Source organism: Leopardus geoffroyi, chromosome B2, assembly GCF_018350155.1.
Source record: "Leopardus geoffroyi isolate Oge1 chromosome B2, O.geoffroyi_Oge1_pat1.0, whole genome shotgun sequence".
NCBI lineage: Eukaryota > Metazoa > Chordata > Mammalia > Carnivora > Felidae > Leopardus > Leopardus geoffroyi.
The window spans coordinates 12966683-12988004 of NC_059332.1; the positions used below are offsets into that span (position 1 = coordinate 12966683).

Consider the following 21322-nt stretch of genomic DNA (forward strand, 5'->3'; position numbering starts at 1 on the left):
CATAGATTACTCCGTTTTCGCCTACATTTCAGTCCTAGACCAGAAAGCAGAGGAGTGAAGAAGTGGATGAACGTTCTCGATTAGAGCCAATACCCCCAACGTTTTCAAGTTTTCCACATAGGACCACAATAGATACCAAGCGTGATGTCACCAATGCTTTTTTTTTTAGTGAAGACAACTGGCTTCAACGACAAAAACTGTGATGACTCCAACAGCCACGTTTGCTTTAAAGTCTTTATTGTCCTGAATACAAAAGACAGAAGTCCTTGAGGATATAACAGAGTTCTTTATGTGGAAACGTTTTTTTTTTACAAGTGAAAAAATAAATACCTCTTGGAATAAAGGCTTATATGCTAATATGTGCCATAAAAAAGTAGAGTTTTAATATTTGACAAAATGTCTGTGCAAAGAAACAAATGCATAAACACATTACTGCTACATTAAGGCAATATGAAAAGTATACTCGGAAATCTCAGTAAAGTGACAGTGTAGGTTCCTAGCTTTAACTTAGCTAGTATTGCACCCAATAAGGTCATCTAGGTGTCCCGACGTCCTAGAAAACCCACAAGCTGACCAGCGTCCAAAATGCCCAAGTGGGAGTGGATAACTTGATTAAGAACAAAGAAACGAAGAAGCTCCAAACCCCTCTGAGACGTAGGGAGGGGACAACTGAACGTTAATACGTAAGCACATACAAAAAAAAAAAAAGAGAACAAAAACAAAAAGCATACAATCTCTAAGATACCTATGATAAGGCTGTAAAGGCTTGATGGCTCAAGCAAAAGCGACCCCACCGGATGAAGCTGGAGTTTTGGGGAGAAGTGGAGAACCCCCCAGTTTGTACAACGGGAAGCTTCATCTCCGCGAGCGACACTTGGCTTTCCGAGGAACGCGGGTTCCCTCTTCAACTTAAATAATCTACTCCACCAACTCAAGAGCCCAAGGAGTGAGGACTGCTCCACAGAAATCTTACCAGACCGGTAGCATCTTATAAATCGCAAGACGTGGGGGTGAGGAGACGGGGAGGGAAGAGGAAGCCGTGCACACTGAGTGACCGGTTTTCCACCAGCCAGACCGGTCTACATCGGGCAACCCGGTGATCAACCTTTTACAAGTCGCAGAACTGATCTTTGCGTCTGTTTGCCTTCCAATCATTCTCGACCAAGTTATAAAAACAGAAATGACATTAAAATGACGGTTTCTTTAAGAAAAATTTCCTATTAAAATGTTCAGAGCTCCACGACCGTACAAAAAGAACCAAGTAAATTCTTAAAACGAATTCTTACAAAATTTGCTGCAAGTAGGAAACTTACCTTGGGATACGTTAAGGAGACTTAACGATATCCTTTCCTAAAGGGTACCCAACTTTTTGGCTATGCTGCCACTTAACTGACATCAAAGATTTGACTTATTCCTTTACTTGATCATAAGAAGAATGAGACCAAGGAACATGTCTGTGTCCCGGAACCCTTCCTGGTCCCCACCACTGCAGGTGCGGATTCTACGCATGGTTTTGATGGGGAGGAATATTCTTTTGAGTCTTCCTTTTTTTTTTTTTTTTCTTTTTTAAACACTGCATGGCAGATGGGTGTCAGAGTACTTATTTTCTCCACGATCGTTTTTTAGTTTAAGTAATAGTGCAGTTCACGGAAACGTGGCTTGTCCAGTTAAGTGCACGACACGTCAGATCACGGTTAGGTTGAGGAGACTGGTGTGGGTCGGTAGGTAGACGTGTTGCACGTGTTCCACCCGCGACCTGCAGACCGGACAGGACTGGAAAAGAGAAGCCAACAGTATTTGTTAGGACACCCTCAAGGATGTGTCTTCAGTTTCACGTGTGGCGCCTACTCTGTTCCGTTTGCTAGTAAGGGGTGGTCACAATTATTTCTAGCTCTCCACTGGTAGAGATCTTTGTTTTCTAACGGGCTTGAAATTCTATACCTTACAAGGGGCTCAGAATATCGGGGAAAAGTATAAAGTGCAGGCAATTAGTTAGGTTTGCAGGCACGCACTAAACCAGGCACAACGAGTGGCTGCTGAAGAACTAGTGCCGTGCAAGAAGGCTGTGGTCCCTCCAGGGGCCGATTGTAACCCCTTCTGGCAGTGAGGCAGGAAATCTGAGACCCTTCCGGAGTCTGGGCAGCTGGCGGACTCAGACCAGCGTCACTGGGTTAATGCCATGTGGCCAGTGAACATGGCTCTGCTCCAAGTCGCAGGTCACAGCACCACATCCCCGGCTGGCTTCTCAGCAAGCACTGTCCCTCCCCCACCTTTCCCCCCTACCTCCCGCCCCCACCCCCGCCACAGGGGAGCCTTAGGCATGGGGATCAGACCGAGTAGGTGGAAAAAGGCAAATCTGTGACCGCTTCTGGAGAAATAACTCCTTGTAGTAGAACGATCTACTCTTCAGAAAGACAAAGGCATCCTGATGGCTCATTATAGGACCCTAAAAATAGTTCTGAAATTAGCAGCTTTTGAAGGACTGGATATTTAGGGCTTTTTTAAATTTATTTTTAAAAATGTTTTATTTATGTCTGAGAGGGAGACAGAGCATGAGTCGGGGCGGGGGGGGGGGGGGCAGAGAGAGAGGGAGACACAGAACCCGAAGCAGGCTCCAGGCTCCGAGCTGTCAGCACAGAGCCTGATGCAGGGCTTGAACCTGTGAACTGTGAGATCGTGACCTGAGATGAAGTCAGACGCTTAACTGACTGAGCCACCCAGGTGCCTCCCCTCCTACTATTTAAAAATTTTTAAATGTATTGAGGGCTTCTTTTAAACAAAACCACACTGACATTAAGCAAACAGTTCTTAGAAATGAAAACGAACAGAAAAAATTATTGTAAGAGGAAATGTAAGGTGCAAGAAAGGAAAACATACATGACTTTTATTTTTTGTACTGATATTAAAATTAGTTTGACTTAGTAAAGGCCAATCCAAGATGCCCCCTAGAGTCATATGGAGCCATCAAAGAAAATTAATCACAGATAATCACAGAGCAAACAATCCACCCATGGATAACTACAAGGTAGCTATAACTAAAACCTCTTAAGTATTCTTTTTCAAGTATTTTAAGTAAATAATAAAGACCATCCTCCTGAGGAGGCTGGGTGGCCCAGTCGGTTAAGCTTCTGACTCTGGATTTCGGCTCAGGTCATGATCTCACAGTTTATGGGTTGGAGCCCTGTGTTGGGCCCTGGGCTGACAGCACAGAGCCCGCTTGGGATTCTCTCTCTCCCTCTCTCCGCCCCTCAACTCTCCCTCTCTCGAAATAAATAAATGAACTTAAAAAAATTTTTTTTAATAAAAAAAATGAGAATAAACAAACTTAAAAAACGAAACAGAACAAAAACCATCCTAAGCGTTGGGAAGCGGGAAGAGACACAAATGGAAGCTGCAAGTCCTGAACCAGTGGTCGGGAGGCCTGGGTTCTAGCCCCCGGTCACCCCACTGACTAAGACGCGCTGCCCTGTGAATCTGAGCCTCGTTCCCAGAACCTGAAAAAAGCCTACGGTTTACGGCAGTTACACTGTGGCAAATACTACGGCGATCCAAAATGTCCCCTTAGAGCAACACCTCTGGGGTCCCCGAACGCGGGGACCCTAGCCGGGCGTGGCGGGGCCCTCCGGCTTGCACCTGGCACACAGCAGGCGCTCAGGAACCCCGGTCACAGCGGGGAGAGAGCCCGCCCGCCAGGGGAGGGCCGCCGAGCACCCCTCACCTGCAGCTGGGCGGCGCAGCCCTCACAGCACACAGTGTGGCCGCAGGGGCAGAAGGCGGAGTTGATCTCCTCCTCGCAGCACACCATGCACAGCATGGCCTCCTTCAGCTTCCGCAGCTTCTCCTGGAGCGCCCTGGTCTGCTGGCAGCTGAGGCCCTCACAGCTGGTGCAGTTCAGGCCGCTGTCCGAGGACTTGAGCGGGGAGTTCGGAGGGCTGGGGTCGCTTCTCGAAACGAGGTCCACGACGCCGGCGTTGTACAGGGCTCTCCTGGCGTGGTCGTACACCTCCTTAGACGTTCTTTTGATATCGAAGACGTACTTCTTGCCGAGGTTGATATTCTCATTCAGAAACAGAGACGCCAAGTGGCCCTTCAGGTCTCGGCTGTACTGCATCATGACGGCGCTGGTCACCGTGTCGCACCTGCAGGGAGACGCGGCACGTCAATACCTACAAGCCCGGGCACTTCTGTGACTCAGGCCTTCAGATGCTGCCGTGAATGAGAATATTCTTTGGCAGCAGACATTTATATTCTTGTGTGCCTGCCTGCAAGTAAATTCTTCCAGTGGTATCTGGGCTAAACATTTTCATGATTCTACCTCCGGGTTTCTCCAGTGTCCCCAAAGGACCTTGACGAAGGAGTCATAAACGCAGAAACAGTGAGCGCGCGCCCTCACCTCCGGGGACACAAGCAGTCGTCAAAAACAGCTTGTGGTGAGGGAAAAAGGACATTTTCTTCTTTCAAGTCCTGGCTTTTATGTTAAAAATTTCTACAAATTTTCCATTCTGCTCCAAGATTTGTGTGTCTACCTTAACATAAAAAAAGGTTAAGATGGCAATTAAATTTCTTAGCTTCAATTTCTCAAATATTTGGGTCAAATCACAAGTCTACCTTAAAGCACCTTCTGAAACGAGGGTATTGCTACTGTCAGTAAAAAAAAAAAAAAAAAAAAAATCCTTGTACTACGGAGTGAGGAATCAGGATAGCGGCTCTCCCACAAGGACGGTTAGGTCATCCTGTGGGGATGCGTTAAAGCCGTCGTGGGACGGGTCCAACCACTCAGAGCTCCCGGGAGAGGAGCTGCCGTGAGGAAAGAAGGCAAGAGAAGCGGGGGGAAGGGGTCTGTGCAGCTCACTCCCACACACGTTCTGTGGTAAAAGCAGTACCACGTTGAGAAGGCCCCCACCGCCACGCAGAATAGAACGAACAAAATGTTCGAGAGCAGTGAATTTCTTGAATTCTGAACAAGATTTGTGGACACGGCGATACCAGAAACCGTAGGCCCCTTGGTGGCACCTGAAAACTTAGAGCTGCAGACAGACGCTCGGGCTGTGGGGACAGAGGGCTACGTGCCTGTAGAAAGCGTGCGTCTCCGTTATCGCTCGGTAGAGCCCGCTGGCGGCCCTGGTGCTGATCATCTTGAACAAGAGCACGACGCTGTTTCCGGACTCCTTGGTGACGGTCAAGTACACATTCTTCCCTGACTGGGTGGCCATCTGGACCACCGGGTAAGCAATCCTGAAACATGGGACGAGAAGGTGAGCAAGCCCGGAAGGAGAGGCCCGTCAGGGTGTGTGCCCTTTCGTAGGACTCTCCTGTGCTCAGGACCCCGCAGGAGAATCAGATCGCTCTAGGACTCCTAGTTAAGCACTTGGCTCCCTAGTCATAGAGGCGCGTTGGAAACCAGTTGTGGAGAGAAGTGTTGGGAGTGATGCGCGTGTGTGCATGCGTGTGCACGCGTGTGTGTAGGTGGAAATGAGAGTTTTACAGCAGTGAACGTACTTAAAAAGTATTAACTCTGCCACATCAATACACTTGAGTTTGTAGTTTAAAGAGTAATTCAATGGTTATCGAGGCCTGACTTAAATTAATATACATACCCAAAATGAAACATTTCATCCCCAAAGGATGACTGTCTAGCAAATCCCTTCCCAGTTTTATCTATTTTAATAATCAGAGCTACAAAGGGATATATGCACATTCGGGGCTGAAACAAAATGGAAGATGTAGGTACGTTACCTATTAATTGGGCAAAAGTCGTCTTTGCAAATGGAGATTCCTTCAGGTCCAACCCCGATGAGGAGTTTCTGCCCTTCACTGTCCCTCACGGAATGCCACTCTATGCCATAGTTTTCCATCGTGGACACGATTTGTAACACCTGGTATTCGGCAGAAGCCTGGCTGGTCCCCTCCAGCTCCTTATGCTTTGCCACAATGCTGCAGGATGCCAAAAGGGCAGAGAGGCGTGGGCAGATTAACGCATGTGGTCCTTAGAGAGGAAATCTGTATCATTTTCCCTAGTGAATCATACAGACACTGCCATTTATGTGTAACACTTAAAGTGATATAGCAATGACGTTTCATTTGTTTAGCAAATTTGTAATAATATACTTCTAAGATACTGCTCCAGATCTCAACTATTAGACATTTTAGTAAAAAAGCAAGTGGAGAGGCCGGATAGAGGTGAATTGGAAGAATTATGGAAAATCTCTAAAAATATACATGAGACGTTTTGTATGTAGGTACTTCTCATGCAAGGGTCTACTTTGTAAGTTTCATTATAATATAGCATTATAGGGGTGCCTGGGTGGCACAGTCGGGTCAGTTAAGTGTCCAGCTTTGGTTCAGGTCATGATCTCGTGGTTTTTAAGTTCAAGCCCTGCACTGGGCTCTGTGCTGATGGCTCAGAGCCTGGAACCTGCTTCTAATTCTGTGTCTCCTTCTTTCTCTCTGTCCCTCCCCCACTCATTCTCCCCACCCTCCTCAAAAATAAACAAACATTAAAAAATATATATATAGCATTCTAAGGGGTTGATTAGATCATCAGCAGGATTTATTCTGTCTACTGCGGCAGACAGCCTCTAACATAGTCCTTGAAGATCCCCACCTCCTGGTATTCACACTCTTGTGCGAATCCCTTCACCTGAGTGCTGAGTGCCTGTTGTGTTGATCACTGGCTGCATTCATAACTTGCTTCTAATGAGCAGAATATGGCAAAAGTGGTGAGATGTCACTTCTGTGATTAAGTTCTAAAAAGACATTGACCTCTGTCTTGGTTGTTCTCTCTTGCTCTGACTTGGACTGTTGGTCCCGGGGGGAGCCAGCCACCTCGTTATGAAACAGCCCCTTCGAGAGGCCCATGCGGTGAGGGAATAAGGCCTGCCAACACACCACAAGAATCAACGTGGAAGGGGACCCCTCCTTCGGCTGAGCCTTCAGATGACACTGAACTCTACCAACAGCCTGCCTGCAGCCTCGTGAAAGGTCTTGATCCAGAGAACCCGGTCAAGCCATGGCCAGATTCCTGACCCACAGGAGTGTGATATATAGTTATTAAGCCACTAAGTTTTGGGGTAACTTGTCCCCCAAGAACAGATAACTAAGATAACACCTATTTTGGCCTCTTTGGTTAGTCTTTGCTGGGATGAAGAAAATACTAATAGACATGACAGACTTTTGAAGAGACCTGCATTTTTAGATTTTTTTTTAATGTTTATTTTTGGGAGAGAGAGCAGGAGCAGGGGAGGGGCAGAGAGAGAGGGAGACACAGAATGGGAAGCAGGCTCCAGGCTCTGAGCTGTCAGCACAAAGCCCAACTTGGGGCTCGAACCCACGAACCGGGAGATCATGACCTGAGCAGAAGGCGGCCACTTAACCGACTGAGCCACCCAGAGATTTGCATTCTTAAGAGTTCAGAGATTTAAAAAATTCCCGTTCCATAGCATTTTATATAAGGGCATAGATTTAGGTGGACTGTTTTGTGCCTGTAAATCTCTCAGAAGGAAGGCTGAGACTCTTTAGAACACAACTTAGCTAAACTGGAAAACGGCCTAGTCTTAACCTTACCAAATATCTGTATATATACTGTAGATTCATATTCTTTGGGAAATATGTATAAATTCACTAGATCTATGAATGTAAACAGTCACCTCCGCAGCAGCCTCACCTGTTCAAGGTGGCACTGGAGAGTTCCTTTGCACAGAGCTCCTCGTAGCTGTACTTGGCAGTGTTCTGATTATAGTCTCCGAACTTGGTTTGGGCCAGGAGGGCGCTGAGTTCCACTGCCTGCTCCGGGGAACACTGGAGGTGGCCGGCCAGGAGGGTCTCCTTGATATGCAAGAAAAAGATATGCCTGCAAAGCAATGTGACAATGAGGTTACCCTGGGGACTAGCCTGATGTCAAGCTCAACCGGGGGACTAGCTTGATGTGCAATCTCACAATCCCTTTTCGGTAAGGAACACACAGTCACTTAAAAAGCCACCCTGAAAACGCTCACCACTAAATAACATTTTTTTTGTTTTGTTTTTAGTACGAAGGCAAAATAAATCTAAGGACTTTCGTTTCTCCGGAATAAAAAGCATAACTCAGACAAAACAAATCTGAGACAAGCTCAGGAATATTCAATTTAGCACATACAAAATAATCTCACAGAGGTTTCCGCATTTCATTTTTTTAAAAGAAATTCTGTTCACATAAACTTGATCTTGACATGGACTTGGTATCTTAGATCCTCACCTTTATTCAAATGACCCCCAAATCTCTAGTCTTTGCCCCAACCACTGTAAGCATCATATTCAGATGTCCAACTGCTTACAGACATCTCCACTTGGATGTTCAGTATCCTAATTTCACTGTTCAAAACCAAACTCACTGTTTTCCTTCCCAAACCCACTTTTCTCCCAGTGAAAACCACAGACTCGTTTATTATCACCTACTTTCTGTCTCTGAAAACTCCTTAAAACCAGTTACACTCTTCCCATTTTTACCTCAGATGTCCTACTTGTGGCTCTCAACTGTCAGAGAATTTACAATCTCCCCAAAGCTGATCTCTCTCGACTCTGCTAATCTACCTTCCAAGCTACTTTCTTCTGGGATAAGCTTGCCATCTCTCCGCTCAAAATCCTTCAAGGGAGGGGTGCCTGGGTTAAGCACCCCACTTCAGCTCAGGTCATGATCTCACGGTTCGTGAGTTCCAGCCCCGCGTCGGGCTCTGTGCCGACAGCTCAGAGCCTGAAGCCTGCTTCGGATTCTGTGTCTCCCCCTCTCTCTGCCCCTCCCCTGCTCGTGCCGTCTCTCTCAAAAATAAACATTAAAATAAATAAATAAAAAATCCTTCGAGGGATCCCGACTGTTTGCCGAGGAAGCGTGCTGTTAGCATGTACCCGAGCTTCTGTGGGTGTGGCCCCCGATGTCCAGCCACTCAACCCACCATTCCCTCCAGCCACTGTGCCCTGGGAAAGGGACAATTCCTCTTCCTGGAAAGGCCAAGCACGCTCACGTCTCCACGACTCTCGTCTTGGCTGTTCCCTGTGTCCTGCGGGGTATTCTTTTTGTCCCCTCATTTAGATACCTTTTTGTCCACATCACCTGCAAGCTGTTTATTCCTCTCTTACAGTATTTGACATATTCTGATTTTCTACCACAGTTAGCTGCACATAAGTGGATGTCTTAAGTGTCCCTGGCACCACAGAGCTCTACGAGTGGATGTAAAACTGCACATTGCCTGTGGTCAGTTTCTTTCCCTACCTAAGTTGCAGTCCTTGTGTGCCTGCCCCAGTCGCATATGATACTACGCTCCGCTCACTGTGAGGTACGTCAGACTTAGAAACTCCTAGGAAACTCCACGTAGGTTGCCTGCCAATCCAGCTCCACCAAGATTCTCAACGGAGTATCCAAACTGCGACAGGCCAGTCTAGATTATAAAATCGGTCTCTGGCAAACGTACAGGTATAACCTTCCTTTGATGACTTGTTATAGCCTCTCAAACTTGCTTAAATGCCACAATATTCCTTCCACTAACAACTGAATTACGACCAGCAGTAAAGCTCTAACACTGCTCTGAATAGGGCTCGTAAGCCCAGCTTCCCGCTTGAGCTGGGTATCCTTAACACTGCTTTTATGCTTTTATTTATACTCTCGTCTTACGTCTGACGTCCCCGGTGGAGGGAACAACATGAGCAGTGAAAGAAAAGCCAAGGGAAGAGGGGCTGAGACACACAAGGAGGGGCTCTACGGACAGTCTCACAATGTCAGGCAGGCAAGAGCCGTTAATCTTCCTTGAAGAGATGTTTGAATTCAATGTTTTGTGTGTTCTAGAATGATAAAGAAACATTTAAAATGATCACACTCTGCCAAATACTGCAGGGTTGTCTTTATCGAGAGCCCCGATGAAGAAATCACGGTAAGAATGCATAACAGCACTGAAAGGAGAGAAGCATGGTTTTTATTAACCCAAACATCTGTTAGTCTTTAAAGTATTTCTGACACGCTGCTAAACTGAGGAGGGGGTCCCTACTGGGGCAAAGAAATAAGCACGAAAATAACTCGTTCTGAAACAGCTATCTGAGCAGCGGAGGGCGGGCATTCCCCACGGGATGTTGGCGTCACGATGCGGCTTTGGCCTTCGAAAGCCTTTTTTAGATGACCATTTGGTAAACTTCATCTTGGTGAACGGATCTGTCTCTCTTCGCTGGGGCTGTGTTTGTAGGAGACACAAATCTGAATACGTGCTTAAAGAAGAAAATGGTGTGCTGTAGGATTTTAAGGGGGAATCCAAAAAACAAGTCTTCTAAATCTGATCTCTGCTCGTGTGGAAAGGTCTTTTCACGTATTGCCCCACGATCAACCTAGAGACTAGTCTTCTGCTTTATGAAAGAGTTGTGTGTAGCCTGCAACAGAAGACTTGCTAAGTCTATCCGATTTCTTTTTCCAAACTGTCCACACCCGCTTCTGGAGAGGCAGCTGCCGAAATCAGGCAAAAAAGCAGTAACAGAATATTAACAGGTGGTCAGCAGGGTGAGACCGAACGCCAATCTTTTCTAGGCCTGTGGGTCGGAATTTTTTAAACGGAGGAGAACAACCGGCCTTTTATACGTACTCCACATTCTAGGCCGAAATGCAATCGATACCCTGTGAGTGGAAGAATCCTCCCCTTTACTATTTACGTCAACTCTCCGATACGGTTCTTCCTGCATTTTGCCAATTTCATGGCTATAAAACAACCTTTTCGTTTTGAGTCAACACATATTTGTCATTCATTGCCTCTGTGCCAAGCCCTACCCGGGGGTTACAGTATGAACATATCTGATAGATCCTTTTTTAGATGGAACTTACAGCTTTTTCGTGTGAAGGTGCATATCCCCATCACAGTTAACTCCAGACACAAACTGGTTTTTGGGTGACGAATTTTTATGTTCTCCAGGAGAACGGCACCATGGAGCAGTGACGGCAAAGGTCACCAGCTGTGGTGAGCCATCAGCAGACTCTATTTAACGTGCTCTTTCTAACAGGGAAGATGACATAGCTTGGACACGTTCCGATAAGGAATCCAGGGATGGCTCAGCAGTTAGTGGGGTGATTTTTTTAAAAATGTTTATTTATTTTTGAGAGACAGAGACACCAGGGGGCGGGGGGCAGAGAGAGAGAGGGAGACACAGAATCCGAAGCAGGATCCAGGCTCTGAGCCATCAGCACAGAGCCCGACGCGGGGCTAAATCTCATGAACTGTGAGATCATGACCTGAGCTGAAGTCGGACGCTTAACCGACTGAGCCACCCAGGGGCCCCTGGGGTGATTTTGAAACGAGTATTTTTTTCCCCAATCATTTTCTCTTGAACCATCTGCTCTGTAACTGTCTGGTTCATGGATTCTTCCCCATCCCTTTTTTTTTTTTTTTTTATAAAGTGGGTTAAAGGTTACTGATAATATCAAAACAAGCAGATGTGGACAAAGAGGTCTTGCCTGCAGTGAATTTTTTTTAGTTTTTTTATCTAAAGATCAAAAGCGGTAGACCTATCTAATTCACTTGAGGCTACATGCTAGAATCACAAACAGAAAGCCTTTGGGAAAAAAAACTTCTTTGTCTTAAGTAAATGTCTGTGAATATGTCCTGCAGACATAGGCTCAAACTGCATTTTCTATTCTTCTGGCTGCCTGGTTGTTCAAGGTTTTACTCAGTTACTAAGAAAGTGGATACTGTCGACGAGTGGATTGGTTGGAGGCCCAAAGTGAAACATTCTGGCTAACTTTGCATCATGGGTAGAAATGAACTCCCACGTGTTGTAGCCTTATGGAAGATTTGAAAACAAACAGAGTATGACGGAAACGCCCCAGTCTCGTTAAAAAAAAGTCACATATCCTTAATACATTTGTTTCAGAGTACCTCAAATTTCCTCTACTGTAAAAATTAATTCCTTTCCATAGTTTTAAGGAATACAGTTAGGTCATTTATCTTTTAACGACGGTAAGCAGAGAACTGTCCCCTGAACACTGATTTGTCTCATAAAGAAATCATCTGATAATCAAAGCAGAACCTTCTGCAAACCAACGGGAGTCACTGACCTGTCCACCATAGGCACTTATGCCCCATCACTGCCCTCCAGTATCTTCCCAGTGACATCATTTTGAAGAACTTTCTTGTGACACAAATGTAAATCAACTATATCCACATTCACTATTAGACTCCGCATTTAAGTAACTAACCTAAAACATCTTTCAAATGGCTAAGAATCTATGAACAGCATTTCTTCCCGAGACCTGACTCACTGAACCTGGCCATCCCATCCGTTGGTGATGGCTGGTGTGTTCCCCACCCAGTTAGACCCCCTCTGAGATCATCCCGGAGTGTGTCTGCCTCAGTCCAATGAGCCATTTAACCACATCAGTTTGTTTTAAACCAAACTAACTGCCAAATCACATTTAAAAACTATCGAATAAAAAAAGGGGACACCTGGCTGGCTCAGTTGGTAGAGCATGTGACTCTTGATCTTGGGATCATGAATCCGAGCCCTACACTGGGTGTAGAGATTACTGGATAAAAACCTAAAAAAAAACTATCAAATAAGAAAAAATTACTATACATGTTTTTGTTTTGGATCTTAAATTCCACCAAAACAAAAAGCAGTTCCTGATGGCCTGTAGGCCTAAACGTAAAAGTTAAAACCGTAACACTTTTAGAAGGACACATTGGAGAATAGCTCCATGACTTGGGGGGAGGAAGGTAGGCCAAGGTTTCTCAGGACACAGCAAGAATCATAAGGGAGAAAAACTGATACATTAGACTTGACCAACATCAAACATTTCTACTCATCAAAAGGCATTAAGAAAACAGGCAAGCCCCAGGAGAAAATACATTTACAAGACGTATCTCTGACAAAGAACTGGTATATATAAAGAATAGGTATGGCTCAAAAACAAAGGTAACAACTCGGTAAAAATGGGTAAATGACCTGAATAGATACTTCACAAAAGAAGATGTAGGAAAGGTCAATAAGCACATGACAAAAGTGTTTAACATTATTGATCAAGAGGGACAAATCCAGGGCACCTGGGTGGCTCAGTCGGTTAAGCGTCTGACTTCAGCTCAGGTCATGATCTCATGGTTCATGGGTTTGAGCCCTGCGTCGGACTCTGTGCTGACAGCTCAGAGACTGGAGTCTGCTTTGGATCCTGTGTCTCCCTCTCTCTCTGCTCCTCCCTCACTCACACTCTTGCACTCACTCTCTCTCTCAAAAATAAACATTAAAAAAAAATTAAAAACAAAACTAAACCACCACCTCCTCTGCGATCCAGCTTTTGCATTCTTAGATTTACTCAAGAGGAATGAAGATACAGGTCTACAAAAGATTGTACTTGCAATGTTCACAGCAGCTGTACTCACAATAGCTGGAAAACAGGTGTTCATCAATAGAAGCACGGGTCAACAAACAGTAGTATATTCGTAGGGTGAAATACTATCTAGCAATGAACAAGCCATCGATATATATCAGTATGATGAATCTCTAAAAAATACATAATGAACAAAAGAAGCCAGACACTGCGTGATTCCATGTGTGTGAAGTAGATCTATGCTGGAAAAACAAACCCTGTTTGTGGAGGGGCGGGAGGGAAGGTGGGGGGGGGGGGGGGGCGAGGACTGACTGCAGATGGGCCTGAGGGAACTTTCTGGAGTGCCGGTAATATTCCACATCTTAATAAGGATTTTGTTTAAACAGACACATCTGTTTGTTAAAACTCATCAAACGGTATAATTAGGATTCGTGCATTTCATCATATGTAAATATTTTATCAAAAGAAAAAAAAAACTGTAGACAAATATGGAGCTCTACTTAATGATATGCATACTGGAGTATTTAGGGGGAAGTGTATGTATCCACAACTTATTTTGAAAAGCATCAGAAATAAACGTGTGATAAAGCAAGTATATTAACCTGATTATTAGTGGTTAACAGTAGAATCTAGATGGGGGTATTGGTGTTCACTGCGAAAATCTTCAACTTACCTGCATGTTTGGAAATTTTCATAAGAGGTTGAGGAAATAACACTAGTGAAAATCCTTAGGGTCAAGGTTAAGAATTCAAATGAATAGCTTCTTACACCTCAAATGAACTATCAGATCTCCTCCACTCCATGGAAGGCTTGCAACTGAGAAAGAGTCATGGCCAAGTAATGACCAAGTCAAGTCTCTATTCAGCTTAAGGGAATCCTTCTCAAAGCCCAAAATGCAAAATGGGAACCATGGACAAATTCGCTTTTCCTAAGGTTCCAAAGCATTTAAAAGATACAGGACTGGGGGGTAAGGGAAATCCCCAACATCAAAAGCGATGACAACCCACACCAGAAGCACTTGGAACAAACAGGATTACTCGCTCACAACAGATACCTGACCCAGGCAAGCAACAATCCAGCAATCCTGTAGTTTAAAAGTGTTAGCTACAATCTCTCCCAAGGGTCTAGATTGTGGTGAGTGCCATTCTAGATTGAGGAGAGGTCTGGAGGCAGGCTACAGTGGGGGCAGGACTCAGAGAATAAGTGTGCCTGGCGCCCCCGGAGTCTGACCCTATGTGCCATCTAAAGAGTCAAGTTTTATTTAAAACTACATATTTAAAATTAAAAGTTCACTTGGGTTGCATGAAAAATCAACAATGTTCTTTGGATCCTTCATACAAATATACAAGTACGAGACATTGATGAAGATACTGAATGTGCCCAGATGGGAGATCTGTGGCTAAAATAAACAGACAATAATGCAAACAGCCTACACTCTGAGCAAAAAGAAAGAGTTAATAGATAAATTAGAATTCAGAAATCTAATCAATTCTTTCTGGAAACAATATACAAGTTTGTCTTACTTTTCTGGGGCCTATTTTGAGTTTGGTCATTAAAAAAAACAAAACAAAACAAAACAAAAAAAAACAATGGGAATGTGCCATTCTACTCTTAGGCACAGAGTGGATATGTAAAACACAGTGACACCTTTATAGCGGATAAATATTGTTGTGACATCCTACCCATCGTGAATCCTAACAGGTAAATTATGTTAAGCAACCTTTACCAACAGTGACAACGTGTTGAAAGATCTCGAACATCATTGCAGGCCCTGGCTGAGATCCGTATGATTCGGTTGGAACACATTCAAGATTACCACCTCAAACCTGCCCATGGTTGCATGTGGCATTTGCTCTGTGGATTTCAACGGTGCTATCTTCTCTAGATCTTGACACCTAAGTGATTTTTGTTGCGAGAAAGGGAAAAATTGGGTTTAGGAAGTACTTAGAACCTGTAAATTGGTTGAAAATTAGATTTAAGAGAGCCTCTAGCTTGAAAACTATCTGAACTTCACAGAAGGTCCAGGCAAGTGGTGGTTTATTTTAGATGAGAACTAACAGCCACAAGAAACAAATGGCTTGGGGTGAAGTGGAGAGGCTGAAGGAAGGAAGCAAAAGAATGCCAAGCACTGAGCAAATCCTTAACAGAGAATAATCCCTACAATACATTTTTTAATGGTGAGATGTGTCTCAGATAGTCTTAAACTTTTCAGTTCATAGAAGCAAACTGGCGAACATCAGTTCACTAAGAAAACTTATATTACCCGTGTCCGTTAACTCTATCTCTATTTATCTCTAATTTCTTAATTCATTGTTTCACCAAATGTTTATGCACCAGGCACTTGCTAGACTCTGGAGATACGATGTTGATCAGTCCCCTGCTTCATGAATTTAAATTATTAGAGTAGCTGACAATAAACAAATTGTCACATAGGTAAACAGTAGCATTATACGCTCATTAGATGCTATAAAGGAAAGCCACGTGATGCCTTGGGACACTTCAGTCTCCTGAGCAGGGCCCAGCGGATGCTTTTCAAAGGAGTGATGAATGAGTGGAGCCTGGGAGACAGCAGGATTTAACAAGGGACAAGTCAAACTCAACACCCCTCGCTCGCATCACCGAAATCTTGATGAGACTCAACGCTCAGCATGACAGCATCTCCCTGAACAGTTAGTTCAGGACTCATGGAACCCTTGTATTGAGGCTGATTTCTGGGAAAGAATTCGGGTGTCGTTGAGTCTTAACGAAGCCCGAGTGCAAAGACCACAGAACTCTGATAAAATGCGGCAAAGTTCTGGAGACACAGATTTTATTGGCCGTGGATGGTATGATCACCATCTCTGAAGATGAAGCATATAATTCTCTAACCTCTGGCTGTGACAATGTTGACAAAATCTGGTCTGAATTGCTGTGACTAACTGAGAGCCTTTGAAAGGCAAGAATTTCAAAGATCATTATTATTTCAGATCTACTTCCAGAATACATTAGTTTCACTTTTAGTTTCAATGCACAGCACGGCAAACATCTGCTGGATATACCTGCTTGCCTCTGTCTCTCAAATGTGCCAGCTGAGTCTGGACAAGACTCTCTGGTTACTTTCCAGACCCTCAATCAAAGGCAAACGTAATAATCTGGGTAAAGAATCTAAAATTAGGCCAAATCAGAGCCCAGATTAACTGTATCAATCTAAGCAGACATGTGATATAGTTGGGTGTTTTTTGTTTTTTGTTTTCAGAAAAATATACTTAGGGAAACATGAAGGAAAATAGAGGGGAAGCAGAAGCAAAGGAAAAAAAATTACTGCTAGAGGGGATTTTAGAGACAAGCTCTTCTTGGCCTTTTAAGAGAAATGAAGTGGGGTGGGGGGGGGTACTCAGTCTTGGAAGTCTGTATACCCTGGTAGTTGGGGGCTGGGCTGCACTGAGAATGCAGGGCCTCTGCCGCCCCCCACCTCGGCTCCCCCCCCAACCGCCGCCCTCCCCCCCAGTCTCCAGTTACAAACAGGCCCTCCAGCCTATTCCCCAGCAGCCTCCCTAGTCTCTTGCAAACTAACAGATTCACTGCCCCCACTTAGACCAGCTCTACTGTGAGTACATTGCTTTAATTCTCCACAGAGGCCAATTTGGCCAGGATATTTCAGCCCCATTTAATAAACTGTCCAGACACTTTTCAGTATACTAAACGTACCCTCATGGCTTGACTTTGAGATGGTACAAAATCACCACTCATAACCGAACTGGCAAAGCTGGGCTTACGGACAACACACGCAGATCTATTTTATTTTCACGGCATCTTACATAAATATTTTATAATGAACTGTTAAACATCAAAAAGTTTACCAGCCAGCTTTATCTGGCTAACATGACGCTAGGGAAAATAAGTAATTGTGCTCTGCCGTATCATGTACATAAAAACAACGCTAATTGTGACTTTTTTGGACCCAGGACAACTTCTCATCCTAATGAAAAGGCACAAATGCTAATTACAAATCGCTTTCGCTATTAAAAGCAGAATGCTGTATAAACTTGAGGAGGCATTTTCTTCAAATTCTGCATTTTGGGCAAACCTCCTGAAAACAAGTAATATTCGCCAATATTTTAAAAGCAAGTCAAATGCTTAGATCACACTGATTTTTCAATAAGATTTCAAAAGGAACTAAGATCGATTAAAATTACCTGGGCTAACTAGGTATGTGCCTTCTCAGAGTGCTATGAGGCATGAGTCTCAGGAGTTAAAGTCAATTGAGTCAATGTAACAGGAAATTTTATTTCAATTCTAATTCACAGAATATCTTGCATAAATAAAATGGACTTGATAATGGTTATTAACTCACTTGCAAAAAAAGCACAGGTAAAGACCATCTAGTGGCAAATTTTAAAGTCTGTAACCATTCATAATATAAATGTATCATACTACTATGACCGCAGCCTTTGTTTAAATGATGTATTTGGTCCTCTAAGCCTCTGCAGGTTTAAAAAATAAATTTGTATCATCAAAATGGATTTGCCTCTGGAGGCCCAGAAATTACTGCCAAATCATGACAGAACCACATAATGAAAACTCCAATGTGTTATAATATATACGTGTGTTTCTGTATCCTTTTACTCTATTCCAATTTATCACACTGAAGGGCACAGTGGAAACTTTCACAAATCAGCTTTAAGTTAGACAAATACCCAAAACCAAACAACCCCCCCCCAAAACCAACTTATTCTGATTAATATACACAGCTAAGACATCCTTAAACATGCAATCATGTGAATATTTTAAGACATTTTCAGGAGCACTGAGAATTCAATATACTAGCTCGTCTCAGAAAACAAAAAAAAAATTGAACATCTCCTTCACCTTTGAAAGTGCAGCAACAAGGAGAGATTTCCAATTCAAATAGTATCTCAAAAGATGTTTCTATCAGTTCTTAAGTAAACAAACAAACCACATGCTAACAACTCTTAAAGGGTTTTGCTCACTTACCATTACTCAAGATTGTCACACTCACATTTCTCATGTGTAAGGGCAACTTTCCAAACCAAAGGATTATGAAAAATACTAGAATTTAGATCCAGAGTTTGTTGTGTTTAAAAGTCATTTTTTTTCTTTTTGGTCATTGTTTGTTTGTTTGTTTGTTTACATGCCACTCTAAGATTTAGGTCTCTTGCATTTCAGCAATAAATACTGAACACTACTTTCCTAATCTGGCTCATCCTTGAGAAGTATTACAGTCAGTCCAGGAGAGAAAACATTTCTGTTGGAAAAAGGAAACCGCATGCCCTAGTTGCCCACCACTACTGGTGGTTTTCTAGAAGATAAATTTAACAGTCTAAACAATCACGTGTAAACATGTTTGTGGGCTGGAGATTGGCTACACCTTACAAAGTTTTCTTACTAAGTTTTCAAGAAACGTAAAAAGTTAAAAAAAGAAATCTGCATTAAGTGGGACAGAGCTCTTTGCTGCATATTGTAATCTGACACTAGGCTGAAGTTGACTAAGTTTAACCCAAGAGGAACTGTTTCCTGCTTTCTGTTAGAACAGTCTACAATGACCTGTATTAACACTGCCGAGACAGAGGTTACTATCGGGCATTAGATGCTGCTATCAGGAAGTCAGTTGGGTTTCTAATTTTTTTCCCTCCTGTGCCGTGGCACTGATCCTGAGTGTTAGTAAGACTTCAACCCTGCTCCCTCGTTGTTTATAAAGACAAGAAAAACCACAGGAAGAGCTAGAAAATGTACCCCAGGCCAACTAGGCGGCTCCCTGTTCACCTCGACAAAAGGGCTGTGCCGTGCAAAACTTCTCAGTTATGAACCAACTCACTTTGCAGCAAACAAATTTGCCTGTGAACATCTCTGGGGAGGTGCAACGGCCCTTTCTCAACGGAATCAAAGGTCTGGTTGACATTGGTTTAGTTCAGCATCACTTTACCTAGTCTGCTCCTGTAAGATGAGATGAGGTTCCACGAAGAACTTGACTCTCAGTTTGAGCCGGTAAGGGGCTAGCCCATCCATCTGCTGGGAGATCCGATTTCTCAGATTTAGCCATAAACTTTCACCTTTGCTACCCGTAAACTGCAGTCCAAAATAATCAACTTCTATAATTCCCAACCGCCTGCACACCTAAAACAAAAATGAATGCAGCATGGATGAGCAAACAGTCCATGTAGTCAAAGCAAAACTCAAGGACTCCATCTGGGTCTAAGATCCCTGCCTACTTTTTGCAAAGTTCAAGGAAGGTGTTACAATTCCTGCCTTAAAGCTGTAACAACAAAGTTCTAAGCTTCCAGTGTTCCTACACCAATACTGAGGCTTGTGCTTCCCTTAATACCGAGGAGATGGTCGATTGCAGTAGAGAAAAAGGAGTCCTTAAAACCAGCCTTCCAGAAAGGCTGAGGAAAGGAATCTACGGGGTATTTTCCCTCTTATTCCCATCACGGGAATTCCCTCCACCAGCACAATCTGCACAGCTGATCTGGCAGATTATCTGGACAATTTTAACCATCTGGACTCCAAAAAAACAAACACGCCGAGGAAACACGCCACAAGTGTCAGCGAAGCTTGTTAAAAGAGGTTTTCCAAACATCTCAGGTCTGGGGGGTTTTCAGGGCATGGCGTCCCACTGGAGATCAAATTTGCTGTCTGTCGTACCCATATGCACTGTTTGGAACCATTCTTCTTTACTCCTTAGGAAACACGAGCTTTAAAGACAACGGAGGGGTGGATGACCAAAAACCCAAGGTCCTCTCGAGCCCCGCAAACCGGCAGGTGCAGGTGAACGGTCCATTTCAGAAGCAGCAAGAGACAAGGGCCGGGCTTGTCTGCCAAGCAACCCCAGGGACCAGCGCCGGCCAGCAGCCACCTCATCTCGGGACTCGGGTGGCGCTGCCAGGCCCCGCGGGGACCCGAAAGGCGGCATCGTGCACACACCTGCGGCAGGTGGGCTGGACCGCCTTCTTCCGGGAAAGTGCGGGACTGGGAGTGGGGTGGGGGGCAGGGTGGGAGCTTCCTCCCCCCCCCCCCCACCACGCGCTCCCAGCGTGCGGGGACCGCGTGCCCCACGGCCACGGGGAGGAACGGGGGGCGGGCCGGGCGCCTGGGGCGCGCTCCCCCACCAAGCCGCCCCCCCCACCCCGGCCGCCGCCGCAGCGCCGCCCGCCCCCTGGCAGGCGGCGAGCCCCGGAGCCCGGCGCCGCCGCGAGGCCCCTCCGCCTCGGGGGACCGGCCGGGGCCCCCGCCTGGCCCCTCGTCGTCACCTGGTTGAGGCAGTCCTCGCCGTTGGCTTTCGCCTCCACCTCCACCTCCATCAGCACCGCGTCCGGCCTCGTCACATAGCACAGCATGGCTGGGGCCGCCGCTGCCGCCACAGCCGCCTCCTCTTTGGTGTGCGCGGGGCTGCCGCCTCGCCACCGCTCAGACCCAGCCCCGGGCTCGGCGAGGCTGGCCCTCGGGAGGCTGCAGCGCCGCAGACCCGTGCTCCGCGCCCCCCGCGCCCTCCCCGCCACCCCCTCGCCAGCCCGCCCGCCCGCCGGCTGCCCGGGTCTCCGCGGCGGCGCCGCACTCCAGCAGCCCGACTGCCTGCGGCGCTACAGGGACTCCTCTGATATAGTGGCCCCGCCCCCTCCGGCTGGGGCTCCCGCCAATCACGGCGGCCCCGCCCCTCCTCCGCCGCCCCGCCGGCCAATAGCGGCGTCCGCTCGGCCGCGGCCCGACCTGCCAGCGCCGGCCGAGTTTCCCCGGGCCGCCTGGGGAGGTGGCAGCTTGCGGACGCCGAGGGCTTGCGGGAGGAGGGCGGCCCCGGGACGGGAAGGGACGTACCCGCCGCCTCTGCCCGCTGGGCGACGCTGCTCGGAGCGGGCGGCCGCCCGGCGCGCGGAGGCGGGGGCGCCTCTCTTTCGGGCTGGAATGTATGGCGATGCGCCGCCTCCGAGCTGCCGCTGTTTTTCAGAAGGCTTGGGTCGATCGCGGAACGCATTTTGGGAGGTGAACATGAAAAGGAAAGCGAGC

At 45.8% G+C, this 21322-nt stretch overlaps 1 protein-coding gene across 1 annotated transcript; it reads right to left on the reverse strand.

Moving 5' to 3' along the window:
• Window positions 1–220: 220 nt before the first annotated feature.
• Window positions 221–20827, reverse strand: LOC123608006 (myosin regulatory light chain interacting protein). The gene is made up of 7 exons (XM_045497325.1): window positions 20572–20827; window positions 19248–19438; window positions 7664–7849; window positions 5737–5934; window positions 5071–5235; window positions 3719–4139; window positions 221–1773 (listed from the first exon to the last, which is right to left on the reverse strand). The coding sequence occupies exons 1-7, from the start codon at window positions 20656–20658 to the stop codon at window positions 1684–1686; spliced, it is 1338 nt and encodes a 445-aa protein (XP_045353281.1). The 5' UTR covers window positions 20659–20827; the 3' UTR covers window positions 221–1683.
• Window positions 20828–21322: the final 495 nt, after the last annotated feature.